Consider the following 14648-nt stretch of genomic DNA (forward strand, 5'->3'; position numbering starts at 1 on the left):
ACTGCAGATCCAGTAGGGCAAAACTCTGGACTGAATCTCCCACGGAGAACGTACTATTTGAATTTACTATGTAAGTAACCTTTGTGAGATGAGTAGAGGCTGTATATATATATACATATATATTAACATGGTAACATATTTTCATGGTCTTGCACCTCCTCCTCCCTCTCTTATGTATTGTTTTGGAAACTAGACTATAGTCACAAGAGCAACACCAGAGATATTTTTTTTTTTCTTCAAGTATTTCTGGATATCTTTTCACAGAAAAAATTGTGTTAAGTAAAAGAGGAAACTGGTAAATGTTAAATGCTTAGTATGCATTTTAGCTGGATCAGTAAAAAGATGCTATTAAAACATTCTAAAAGCTTTCTGTAAGGAATTAGTTGATAAAGTAAAATATGGAAATTTATCAGGCTGATCTTGCTCCTTTTCTTTGCAGACAGAATGGAACTTCTGACTCCCTCATCAGACATAGTAGATATGAATCTGAAGATAATTCATACAGAGTGCAGACGAGAATCCTTGCTTATAGCATTCAAGGGTGAACGCAAGGGAGGGTGTGAACCTGACTACCACATACTACAGCAAGAAATACAACGTGTATTCAAAGCAAAAGATAATGTTGACATTGGTGGATCTTGCTTTGTGGAAGACAAAGAAGGAAATTGGTTTAGAGGAAAAGTTTTGGAAAAAAAAGGGCATTTTTTTGAGACCTTCCTCATAGACACTGGACAAGTGGTAATGGTTGAGGAAGTGCATGTTGCTTCTGCTTGTGATAAATTTTTCCAGCTGCCACCAATGATAGTTTGTGGGATTTTTGCAAACATAGTTCCTCTTAGAGAAAAATGGAGTCCCAAAGCCATAAATTATTTTTCATCACTGGTGGGATTAGAGGTCACAGGTCACGTAGAAGCTGTCACATCATACCAGTTGTTCATTCTTGAAGTACCGAAGATCATCAGTGATGTTCTTGAACTGAACTTAGGGAAACTTGCGGATAGAGATTCCTTTCGTCTTATTGTAGAAATGTTAAAAGTGTTTCCCCCGCAGTTCAGGACACTGCCACAATTTCTGCAACAGAAACTTTCAGTCCAGGAGTTACTTAGTTTTAGTAATCCTGAGAAACCATCAGACTCTTCCTGGTTATTTTCAGATGTTCTTTTTCCGAATCTACCAGCTGACAGTAGGGTAAGTGTAAAAATAACTACCGCAGAAAGCCCAAGTAAATTTTACTGTCAGATACAGAAATGGCAAAAAGAGCTGGAAAATTTGACAGAAGCTATGTGCTTGTATTATGAAGATATCAGCACAAAAAATAATACATTTTCTGATAGTTTAGGACAATTTTGTGCTGCCAAAAGGAAAAATGGACAGTGGCATAGAGGAGTGATAAGGCAGCTTCTACCAGACTTGTCTGTGGAAGTCTGGTTTATGGATTTTGGTAACATTGAAGCTGTACCATCTAGTTGTGTTAAGAAGCTTCTAGCAGAGTTCATGTCACTACCAATGATTTCATTTCCGTGTGCACTGTCTTGTTTTGGTAATGATGATAAGACGGTAATAAAACTTCAGCTGAAAAGGTTTATACAAGCCTTGGCAGGACAAAATTCTGTATGTATTTATGTTAACTCATTTGATGCCAGTGATCACTTGTATTACATTACATTGCCAGGTGAAAATTTTGGAATTAATACTGAGCATCCAGAAAAGTTGAATGAAGGAGCTGCCTTATGTGTCTCACCTCTGGAAACCAAAATCACCAATATTGGTGTAAGCTGCAGAGCACATGCTGTGTGCTTTACACGCAGTTCTCACAATTCATGTGAGAGTTTTGCTGGAAATAGAGAGACAAAAAACTGCTTACCTGAATGGGGTGAGTCTTTATCAAGTCATTGCAAACGTGTGGAAATGCAGATGAATTCTCATCATGCTGCTTTTGTGGTGTACGTTATAAACCCATCCAACTTCTGGATTCAAACGTGTGCGTATCAGAATGAGTTTCAAGCCTTGACAGAAAATATTGCAGATGTGTATAACCAGTGTGGAGCTGAGGAAAGAGTCCTTAAAAACCCAGAACCTGGATTACTGTGCTGTGCTCGGTATAGCAAAGATGGACATTATTATCGAGGTATTGTCACTGAAGTGCTTGATGTAAATGTTACTGTTTATTTTTTGGATTTTGGGAATACAGACCTTGTGCCCTCTTATGATGTGAAAACATTGCTTCCGGAGTTTTCCAGTTTGCCAGCTTTAGCCATGTGTTGTGAACTTGCTTGTGCTTTTCCTGTTGATGATATGTGGGTTAAAAAGGAGAATGATTTCTTCAAAGAGGTTGTATCTAACAGAGTACTGATGTTTCAGGTCATTGGTAAGCATGGCAACAAATACACTGTTAATGCATTGTATAATATTGCTTCTCAGAAATGCAGTGTTGCTGCACTTATGGTTCAGGCTGGATATGCAGAATACTGGGAAAGGAGATCAGATTCTGCTCTGAATGTGTCCAAAAAATTCCGAGCCCGGAATCAAAGCAGATCTAGACAAAAACATGTAAATGCACTGTGTGCCTCTAAAACTTATAAAAACAGCACATCGCAAAGTAGACAAGTAGTTCAGAAGGAAAAAACAGTAAGCATGCCTTCTGTGCTGAGAAAGTCTGTTACACGGTCCTCGTTTGGAAAAGATGTTCTCTCTGAAGGTCATAAATCGGAGCCTGAGGAAAAAATACATTATAAAGAGTTTGTGTTTAAACCGGGAGCTGTTTTTGAAGTGGTGTGTTCTTACAGTGTTTCCCCAGCAGATTTTTCATGCCAGTTGCAAAATAAACTGCCAGAGCTAGATAGTTTAATGAAGCAAATCCAGACTTACTATAAAGAACATACCCATCCTTACAAAACTGGACAGGTTGCCTGTGTTGTTAAATGTCCCAAAGATGGGAAGTGGTACAGAGCAGCTGTTGTACAGCAGATATCCCCAGATGAGGTTGATGTGATTTTTGTAGATTATGGCTATCGGGAAAGAGTTGTTCTTAATGATCTTCAGGCTATTCTTCCAGATTTCTTAACTCTGGAAAGTCAGGCATTTCAGTGCGCGCTTAGAAATGTACCCTTACAGACTGATGCATTTAATTGGCCAGAAGAAGTGTGTAGACATTTTAAAGACTTCATTTCTGCTTCTGTTGGACCACTGACTTGCACTGTCTATGCTCTTGTTCTTAGTTCAAGCAGTTTATGCAATATAGTTGACTTACAGACTCCATTTGTTGGTGCAGAGGAGTTTCTCAGGGAATGTGGACTCAACCACTCTGACTGTATTGAGTTGCAAAAGCTTGTACCTTTGGGTTCTCTGTACACTTTTTTCTATTCAACTTTTAATATAAAAATTGGAAGCGAGGAAGAAATTTACATAACTCATATACATAGCTTTTCAAAATTCTATTGCCAGCTTAATCGAAACACTGAAACTATAGAGGCGTTGATGAAGAAGGTTAGTGAAACGAGCAAACTGGCAGATCACACAAAATGTTATACTAGCAATATGCGATTATGTATAGCTAGATATTTTGAAGATGGTCTCTTTTACAGAGCTTTGGTCTCTCCTATGAAATCAACGTCTTATTTGTATGCTGACTTTGTGGATTTTGGAAATAAGCAGATGACAGAGAGAGACCAGGTGATGCCTCTTCCAGACTCTGCCACAGACCTTATATTCACACCCATGCAAGCTATTAAATGCCGTCTGTCAGATTTCAGGGAGAAAAATGTTCCAGCAGGTGTTATTAGATGGTTTGAGGAGACTTTCCTTGGTAAACTGCTGAGGGCTGTGATTGTATCCAGAGAATCAAATGGCCAGATTGTTGTAGAGCTGTATGATGAACAGCTCCAAGTGGGTCAGAAAATTGAAGAAAAAATATTGGAGGAATTGGCAGTTGTTACGGATTATACAGAACGATATGCTGGAAATCACGAAGCGGTGCATCACGTGGAAGTTGACAAAGAAGTTAAAGAAGGAAATGCTAAAAATCATGGAAGAATTGAATTGGAAACTAAACTGGTACGTCAGGTACGTGACTATTGCCAGACAGATGCAGAACAGCATTTTGGAGATGAAGAGCAAGCTGATGGTAGCACACATGACCTGCATAGTGAGTCCTCCAGCCCATTGAGTTCTGAGGACAGTGAAGAGCCGCTTTTTCGCGAAACTGTCTGCACTGTCCTGGAACGCAGAGAGAAACATCTGGATGAAAAGCCTGCTTCTCTATCACAATGTTGTCCTTCAGATTTGAATGGAATAGCTATAAATGCTCCCTCTGAATCTTGTACCAAGCAACCAACCAATACAGGTCAGCAGGAAAAGAGTAATGAGAACGTTTCTGAGTTAACTAGCCTTCCTCCACGTGATATTCAGATGAATTCTGAAGTGGAAGTGTATATTTCTCACATAAATAATCCATCAAGTTTCTACATTCAGTTTGTAGAAGACGAAAACTTGATAATTCAACTAGAAGAAGAATTAAATGAAAGTGTGGTGAATACCCATCGTGAAAGTGGCTTAGATGAGCTCAGGGTAGGGGATCTCATTTTAGCAGAGCATGCCGCTGACAGTTTTTACTACAGGGCAGTTATCAAAGCTCTGAAATCAGGAAACTCGTATGAGGTTGAGTTCATTGACTATGGCAATACAGCAGTTGTAAGCCCTTCCAAAATCTGTGGAATTCAAAGAAAACTCTTAACTTTTCCGAGGCTCAGCACTCATTGTTTCCTTAGCAAAGTAAAAACTTGTGATGAAAGCTGGACTGATGAAGGTACTTCCTATTTTCTAAGCAAAATAAATGGTAAACCAGTCACTTGCAAGTTCGCAGAACGACATGGAGAGCAGTGGGAAGTGGAAATAATTTGTGATGGGAAGTCTTTGTCTTATGATCTTCAGCAGAGAAAAGGCAAGGCAGGATTGCAAAACAAACCAGTGCATGATTGGGAAAGAATGCCAAAACAAATTCAGGTTACAAATGAGAGTGCTCAAGGTGGGAAGTCTATGAATGGCTTAGGGGATCAGAGGGAAAATTGTGCTGTTAACATGAAAAATACTTCTGAAACACATATAGATATCCCTCCTCAAGACTTAAGTTCTGAACAAGTAGAAAGAGCAGAAGTAATGAATGTTTCAGTGGATGGAGAATTTAATGTGCAGTTAGTTAGAAATTTGCAAATATTAAATGACTTAAACGTAATGCTGGTCAAAGAAGCACAAGTAAGTGGTTTGCTTACAGTGGAAAACATTGAAGAAGGGTTGGAGTGCATGACAAAATCTGAAAGGAACTTGAAGTGGTATCGCTCAAAAGTGATAAAGATGTTTATCAGGGAGAAGTTAATGCTGGTTTATTTCATTGATTATGGCAACTGTGAGGTGGTGTCCTTAAATAATGCAAAGAGTCTCAGTAATGAGATGAAAAGGATTCCTAAACAAGCTGTGTTTTGTCAATGGGTTTGGTTTAAAAAACTGAATATTCCATTTGTCCCTATAGTAAATGCACTCCTAAGTCGCGAAATAAGGATCTTGTTTCTGAGATATTTGGAATCCTCTCATATCTGGGAAGTAGAAATTTTAATAGGGGAATTTCTGCTCATTGAGTACTTGGATCAGCCTTCAAGTCTTTGTCAGACTATTGGATCGGAAAAATCCGGGAATGTGGACTGTAAGGAATTTGCTAAATCTGTCAGATTAAATTCAGTCACGTGGATACCTCTGCAAAGTGACGGAAGGTACCCTGGGTTTGCAACTATGGTTACTGATCCTTCAAACTTCTGTGTCCAATTTGAAGACACATTTGATTGCATGAAGAAGTTGACTTTGCTGCTCTCTGATATTCCTGAGAACTTGGCTGCTTTGCCTGAAGAATTTGTAGCTCCTGGTACCAGCTGCTTGATCCAATTTGGAGTGGATGCACAGTGGAACAGGGCAGAGATTAGTGAAGTGACAAGTCAGTCTGTTGTTCTTACATTTATTGATTATGGCTTTTTGAAAAGCATCCCCTATTCAGCTATCCATAAACTTAAAGTTATTCCAGAAGCTCTGTCTTACTTACCACGCTTGGCATACTCTTGCTCTTTACATGGTATGCTTCCTGCTGCAGGGGAATACTGGAGTAGTGAAGCCAAGCTTCTGTTTCAAGAGCTTCTTGGTAAACCGGGTCTCATATTTCATTTTAACCACTATGGCTCTGGAATGAGATTAGAGGTTGATGTTCTGTATGGGGAGAGTAATTTGGCTCATTCCTTAGTTGCTGCTGGCCATGCAGTCTACTCTACAGGTGGGTGCAGCCTTACTTCACTTGATAGAAATGAATCAGCCAAACTGCGTTTGCAACCTAATACAAATTCTAATTGTAGTAGAAGTTGTGAACTAGATTGTAATTAAATCAAACACTTCTTTGCTTTACTTTCATCAGGGGAAAAAAAAAAAGTGAAATAAAAAAAAAAAAAAGAATCTGAAGCATGGGACAGTTAGTGATAAAGCTTCAAAAATGGGTTCTGATAGGGTGCTTATATGCCAGCAATGAAAGATCTGAGTTCAAAATAAGACAAAAAAAAAAAAAAAAAAAAAAAAAAAGCATATAGACTACACTGTGAAGGAAGTTTTCAGCAGTGTGATGACATTAAAAGTAAAATTGATTTCTCCTAGAGCACTCCCAGAAGCAGTGGTTGTGATTCTGATAAACCCCAATCTATAATGACAGTCGTGTGAAATTGAAAGAGAACTTCAGTAATAATTGAACTGCAAGTTTAGAAGAATAACTTCCTTACTGCATAAGGAACTTATGCAACTTTCTATTTACTTTGTTGAGACTAACCTCACTGTAGTGCCAAGCGATACTTAGTTTAAATGCCTGTGTGGTTGTTCTAAGGGTTAATGAACCGTGCTTCTTGTTTCTGGTTATCACTCAGTTGTAATAGCACATCTTGCTTGTCTTTGTGTTTTGAAAGATCTGGATGCTTAAATGGCAGTTCTGTTTGTGTAGTGTTCACATACAGCCTAAATATTTTTAAATGTGTTTTTTAATAATGTAAAATATATTGGTTTAATTTGGATGTGTTTGTACATCAGTGCTTATCTCTTGTTACAACATGGAGCCCGGTAATAACAGTGATATAAAATAAATCTTTCTGATTTATGAAGATTGCACACTAGGTTTATTTGTGAGACTTTTATTTTTAATGCATAATGAGTCTACTTTGAGATAGTAGTTTCTCTTCTGAAGCACTAATAACCAAGCTACTTAAGTTAAAAACTAAATAATAGAAGGTATTTTCAGGATTATACAGTACCTGAAAAATGAGAGGACTTTGGCCGTTAATGTTACTAACTTTCAAGAAGGGCATCATAGAGTTATATTACAGTTGTTACTGGGGTGCTAACTATGGATTTTGTTCTCAGTCTTGTTTCTTTAATGAGCACTTCCCCTACCCTCAACTTCAGACATAACCGCACTTTTTTTTTTTTTTAAGGGAGAGACTATACTGGTCTCTATATACTTGAGATAAATTTGTACTTAGAAGAAAGACACAGGGGCATAGATGACTTTTCCCTTTTGCTTTTTAGCAAGTGTAATTCTGAACCAAAAAAAAAATAATATTACTTCGGTCTGGTAAAACACAGCTGGAAACTACTGCTTATCATTTAGTGGTGTTCTACGTTATTTTTTCTGTAAATTGTTTAAGTGACATTGATTCCTTTTTTTTATGAGTGATAACCAGTTATGTGGAATTGAAATGTCTGCATGTATGTTGATGTATTCAGTGTTCTGCCTTCTTGATAAGAATAAAAAAATGCTAATCTGTGCGCAGCGTGCCTTGCTGAAGTAATTCTGTATGTTTTGAAACTTTTTGATCTCAGTGATTGGTGAATGCATTGGAGAAAATGTGTAACTTCTTTGTGAGATGGTGCCAAGGAATGTTCCTTGCCCTCTAGGCCAGCAGCAGTCGAGTGGATTGTTACATCTATCCTCATTCAAGGTTTACTTTTGACTGCTGTACAAATGGTGCAGCTTTTCTGCCTGCTCACTTGTAAAACTTTGTAGAAAAAAGTCAATCTTCATCTGTTCTGTTCTGCTAAGTTATATTCTCATTGGCACGCTTTACAAAGGAAGCTGGGCCTTATGTGAAAGAGAGGTACACATTATGAGTTTGTTGTTTTTTTTTTTTCTTTTTTTAGAGTTGCTTGTGGTTGCTTTGAGAAATGTTTTTCATTACAATTTCTACGTTGCTGAGTGTTTAAACTCTGATTCCAGCAGGGCAGGGAGGTGATGGTCCCACTGTGCTCTACCTTTGTGAAACCCCATCTGGAGTACTGTGCCTCTGTGTCACCGGGTGCCCCAGTGGCGAAGGGATGTCAGGCTGTTGGAACTGGTCCAGAAGAGGGCCAGGGAGATGTCAAGAGGGTGGAACACCTCTCCTATGAAGAAAGGCTGAAGGAGCTGGGCTTGTTCAGACTGCAGAAAAGAAGGCTCTTAGGGAGATCTCATTGTGCCCTTCCAGTACTTAGTAGAGCAGGAGAGGAAATCAACTTTTTTCTTATGTAGGTAGTGACAGGACAAGGGGGAACACTTTTAAAGTAAAGGGGCAATCTAGGTCAGGTTTTAGGGAAATTTTTCACTAAGAGTGTGGTGTGGTACCAGAACAGGCTGCCCAGAGCAGCAGTGGATGCCTCATCCCCAGAAACATTCAAGGTCAGGTTGGGTGGGGCCCTGGGCAGCCTGGTCTAGTGCCTGATTTTTGTGGGTGGCAGCCCTGCTTGTGGCAGAGAGCTTAGAACTAGATCATCTTTGAGTTCCCTTGCAATCCAAGCCATTCTGTTCTATGGTTTAAAAGATCATTGTGATCTTTTTTACTAATGATTCAACGTTTTGCGATGTCCCAAAAAGTGTACCTGATGTTTGGAGGAAGTAGATGTCATTTGCTTGTGTTTAGTTGTGTATTATTTTTTTTGCTTTCCCAAGGGAACTTCAAGATGGTGTAACTGCACAAAGGGTACAAGTTTGAGCTTGACATGCAGCTTTCAATTCTAGAGCAAGGCTAACTACTGCTGATTTTGCTGCTCCTATCTGACTGATTTAGGGGTAACCTTATACTATTTCCAGTGAGAACTGAATAAGGCAAAAGAAATCATGGGCTCAAGAGAGGTCGTTAAAGATTCATTTAGAAATAGAAGCAGCCAGAAGGGGAGGGAGTTTTATTGGAGACATGGGGTGGTTATTCAGGAGTACTGACAAGACAGGCTAGTTTCTGTGTGTTGGAATGGCCCAGGAACCACAGAAGTTTTTGGCTTTCAGGCATGAATTTAGGCTTTAATGCTGACTTTGTGAAGATCTTACAAGTTCGTTTTCAAGAAATGAAATATGAATGTGAAGCATGAAGAACTCTTAAACTAATGAATGGTGTACTTTTCTATGAAAGCAAACTGATGGATGCAAAAGAGCCTCCGACATTGCTTTTAATTATCTATAATGGCTGCAAAGGATTATGAACTATTATACTTGTGCTTTCTAGCTTTGAATTTTGGGCTCAGCATTGTTTTAAGGTGTTTAACAATACTGTTATTTGTCTGTCTTAATATTTTCTTTTAATGTTACTGTATGGAGTTTTTCCTTTTGTAGACTCATTTCCTAAGGAGGCAATTACAGTTGTTGCAAGCTGTTAGTTTTCTCAGATGCTTTCTCCTGTTATTGGGGCATTCACAAATTCTGATTCTACTGGCCAGTTTCAGCTCTTGGATAGAAAAGTGGGCCTGATGTCCTTTGAATGCTCATGGGTGGATAGAAGGGGAAAAGCAAGATGCGATTCTTTCTCTGAGGGAAAGTGATCCTGGACTGGTCACTGAGCCTCACATAGCGTGAGGTCAGCGGTTGCTTCCTTGTGTTTGGACAAAGATGTGGAACTGGGAGGAGTGTTCAAACTGCTAAAGGCACTGCCATGATTGTTCACTAAGCAAACTTAGATTTTGAAGCCTTGTTTTGCACAGTGACATCCTCATCGACAGATCCAGTAATGACAGTAATTCAGCAGGTTGGGGTAGCAGGAAACGCTTGTTTGCAAATTTTTGAATCTTGTGGATTAATTTAGGAGATGTTTATACTGTGACAGCATCTCTTAAAGACTAATTGTGATGAGAATGTTTCAGTTTCTGGTTTCTGATGAACCGTGTTTAGGCTGCACTGACACCTGCTGGTTCTGAGCACACAGACATCGTTCTGGGTAGGTGTTTTCAGGATGCTTATTCCTTTCTTAAATTCTTTAAATTTCCCTGATCTTGCTGCATTTGTTCAGAGAAAAATTGATATGGGGGGAAAAAAAAGTAGATGATATTTTAGAGGAGGTCTGATACAAGAGTGTATCCCAGATTCCTGATTTTCGTAGACATATAGATATTATGTTTAGACTGGATATGACAATGGCACTTACAAATATGCATTTCCAGTACATTTCTATTTCTTATTATTTGGACATGTTTGAAAAATCTCATTTCTTTCTCTTGAGGAAGAGATTCAATTTTTTTTTTTTTTTTTTTTTTTTTTTTTTTTTTTTTTTAAATAATAAATACTATGGAAAAAATCATGACAATATTTATCTGGCTCTGAAGTGACTTTAGGGAGAGCCGTCTTGATTATACCTGCAGTTTTAATAAGAATGTTTCTAGCACTACCACGTCTAGCTCTGCATAATGAAGGAATTAAAACTGTCGCTGCAGCGTAATTTTTTAGTGAGCAGTAAACATCAGGAATCCAACTGTGTGACCCTCAAATATGACTAGACCCATTTCTGTGAAATGATTATGCTGCAAATAAAAGGAAATGGAGTAAAAGTAGTTTTTAAATGAGTTCAGTATATTTTTTTCTACTTTAAAGGAATACCAAGGTGTTAAGAGTGAAAACACTTTGATTCTGATTAATTCTTTAGTGTATAATCACCCTGATTCACAGGAGCTTGAACTTAATACATAATATATGATCAAGCTTTTTAATTATGTTCATTTTCTTTCAAGCCATGAAACCACTGATCTCCTCTAATCTGACATACCACACAATGTGGAATTTCACTTACCTTTGCATTAAGCCAGTATTTCCCATTTTGCCTCCAAGGGTTCAGACCTTCATCTCTGGTTTCCCACTTTCAGGTTGTAAGTCTCCTACTTACCCCCTTGAAGCTGTTTTTCTGAACAAAAATATTAAAGAGCCACATTACATGTCTCTAGCCGCAGGAGTCAAGTCTAGGAGCTCAGTTATTCCTTGGGCAGGGGAAAGCCTATGCTCAAATGAATTCTTAGGTATGTGTATATGAAACACCCCTTGATGAAACAACTGTGAGAGCAGACACGGGACTTTCATAATCTGGAAACGTTTCCTGTATTTTATACTCTTGATTTTCCCTGATTAATCTTGGATCCTTTTCTGAGAGCAGGCTGCTTCCAGCAAGGGAACTCAAATGGCTGATAGTTCTGAGAATAAACTACGTACCTGAAAAAATTGGGGGAGGGGGAGGGGAAGGGGAAGGGGAAGAAACCTGCGTTTGTGTTTTGAGATAGAACTTCACTATGAGACAAACTGGGCTTCTGACTTCATGAGGAGCTATGGGGTGGTAAAACCACCTCCCTGCGGTGTAAGGTGGCTGGAGTAGTCTCAGGTGCCTGTACTCTGTGTTTCAGTTTGGGTCCTTGAGATGTATCTCCTTTTGGCTCATGAGTCATTTAGAGTGTATCCTGAAGCATCTGCCTCTTGTTATGGCACGGACTGTGGAGTCTGCACTGACTGCTGGCCATCTAGAATTGGCTGAAGCTCAGCGTTCCTTACTTGGTGCTTGTTATGCAGTCATAGCCAAAGCTCTATGGCGCTACATCCAACAAAGGACTCAGAAGCTGATCTTTGGGTTTACTGTCCCACAAATGGATACCTTGGGGAGTGCCAAGGTTTTCTGTAAAGTGTCCAGGGAAGAGTCTGAACAGTGTGGAATTTGAGCTGCAAACTGAATGGGAAAACCGTAAGGATGTATTGTAAACTTGATGCTTTTCTAGAGCTTGGTTTTTGATGTGGCGAATAAGCAAGCACTTCTGTCATTGCAGTGTAATTTTCCTGAGCTACATGTCTATAAATCACTTGTAGTGAGCAGTCACTCATAAAACATCCACCACATAAGAAGGTAATGTTCATTTTTCCAGTGATGTGCAATGCACTGTTTACAGCACTTGGTCAGGTACTAGGAGTTCTGAGAATAAATTCTTAGTAAACCACAACATAGTAAAAGCTCCTGCATGGTGTTTTTTTCTTTATTAAGAAGAGAGAACATTCTGTATGTAGCAAGGCACTCAGGATTCTTTGGGTAAAAGGTATGGGCACAGGACTGGACAGTGTTCTAAAGCCTTGGTGCTGTGACCTGTTCATTTATATATCCATAGTGAAACAGTCTCAAGAGGATGGAATGAAAAAGCTGCTAAATAAGGGTTTTTATGAAAAAAAAAACTGCAGTTCTGCCTAATGCCTACTGAAAGAAGTCCATGTGCCTTAAATTTACTCTATTATTTTTCTTTCAAATTATTTTGATGTATTTTTTAAAATTAAGCCCATTGCCATCTTTTTTTTTTCCCTTTTGTTTTCTCTCAAAATTGATGTTTTCCACGTTTAAAGAGGAGGCTTGAGGAACATTGAGTTAGCAAACTAGACACACGGTTGCAATGGAGGGACTCCTGAGATTCACAGTGAGACTGACTGAGCTCTGGCACAGTTGTCCCGGTGAGGCCATGGATTTTCCATTCCTAAATAAATTCATAATAAACAGGGAGCTTGTTTCATCAATAATTGTTTATTCCATCCAGGCAATTAGAATTTTATGGCAAGTTTTTGCCCTTTTTCACTTATCAGCTATACTCCAAATCTCTTTCAACAAGGGAGTTTTCATCTTAGGGGAATGGGTGCTCACCTGACATAGCTGCTTGATACCAGTAACACAGATTCTGGTGTGGGTTACATTACAGTGCTGTTATTTCTGTTTTATCTATAAAAGTAGAGAATTGTTTGCTCAGATCTTGCCTTGTAAGTTTTCAACAGAAATAAATTCCTTTGTGAAAGGAAACTTTGAATCTGTGAGCTTGTTAACAATGATAGTGATTTTCTTTTTAAAAAGAAGTCTATTTATTGTATTTCAAAAAAAAGTTTTACTGTATGAAATATATATAACAAGAAGTAATAGGAGGAAGTTAAAAAATAATTTAAACTTCCTGATAATTAGTTCTATTAGGCTGTAGAATAAGTTCCCAGGGGAAGCTGTAGAAGCCTCATTATATGTCTTATTTAAAACTAGATTAGATAAAGTGCCTGAAGGAAACAAGCTTAGGTTGTTTCCTGTGAGGCTGAAGGAGATGACCTCAGAGGTATTTTTTGCTTCTGAAATAATTTATTCTGTTATGCAGTGCATCTAGGAAAGTCTTATTCATTCTTACATGAGAATATTTTATAAGTGCTCCTCTTTCTGCACTATTTGGTTGGTGGATTGGATGGATATACGAGGGAGCTTGGAGGTTTACTTGAAATTGCACTGTGAAAATCCAGATGTATTTGTTGCGTGTTATTCTCTACCACAGTGGCTATAAAGGTGTTTCACATAAAGTGGAACAGTCCCAAAAGAAAAGGCAATAGGAGCACCACATCAGAAGACATCTACAGCAGCCTGAGTTGACAGGCTGTACTGTCTACTTCCTTGAAAGGAGATGGTTTCTTCTGAAGTACGTATGGGATTTTGTGTAAACTTGCATTAGTCTGTTCTACTTGGTTTCTTTTTGTATGTGGAAGTACTCAGGGTATGAAACTCTCAAAATTAATTGAGGACCAATAAGCTGTAAGTTCACAGTTCTGAAATATGAGTCCACAGTATCTGGCAAAGGGAGTGTAGGCATTTGTTTAATTTCACATCATCGAATCCAAACCTGTCATTGTGATTATGGTGTGTTGTTATTTCTGTCCCTGCTAAAATCAAGGAGTAGTTCTGCTAGTGGTGGGCTTAGGTGACCAGGGATGCTGAAAGTTAATGATGAAGAGCTGGACCATGCACAAGAATAGAATATAGCAAAGAAGATTTAAAGACAGAGAAGATCGCGTTGCTCCTGAAAATATTCTGAAGTTTGCATTAAGTTTACAGAATAGTTGTAATGCCTTCAGCAAGAGAAAACTATGGTTTATGATATATTTTAACAGTGATTATGAGGTTTTTTTAGATTCTTAATTGGATTTTTTTTTCTTTTGTTCAATCCTGGAGTACAAATGGTGCATTGTCATCCTGTGCAATGCTATGAAGTGACTGCTCATGCACGAAAAACAGGAATCCACAAACTGATTTCTTTAAAATTGTGATTTTTTTCCACATCCAGTGATACTGGTAGGTTAGTTTTAGGACCTCACAAACTGTTCTCCCCCTAGTTATTGTGTTTTTTTTTTTTTTTTTTCTTCTTTATTTCAGGTGGGTTTGCATTTCAAATGAGCTGTGAAATTCTCATTTTCTGCAGGATATATATGTAGTTTTTTTCAGTTTGTATGGCCTTCTTTCTCCAGGTGTTTGAGCTCCTTGGGGATTGTACATATCAAAAAGGACTAACAGAACTTGACAAAA

The 14648-nt window shown here is 38.4% G+C and overlaps 1 protein-coding gene across 1 annotated transcript; it reads left to right on the forward strand.

Moving 5' to 3' along the window:
- Positions 1–444: 444 nt before the first annotated feature.
- Positions 445–6495, forward strand: TDRD15 (tudor domain containing 15; the record flags this gene model as incomplete). The annotated part of the gene is made up of 1 exon (XM_079549935.1): positions 445–6495. The coding sequence occupies one exon, from the start codon at positions 445–447 to the stop codon at positions 6415–6417; it is 5973 nt and encodes a 1990-aa protein (XP_079406061.1). The 3' UTR covers positions 6418–6495.
- Between the last annotated feature and the right edge of the window lie 8153 nt (positions 6496–14648).

The sequence above is a fragment of the Tetrao urogallus genome (genome assembly GCF_951394365.1).
Source record: "Tetrao urogallus genome assembly, chromosome: 2".
NCBI classification, from domain to species: Eukaryota; Metazoa; Chordata; class Aves; order Galliformes; family Phasianidae; genus Tetrao; species Tetrao urogallus.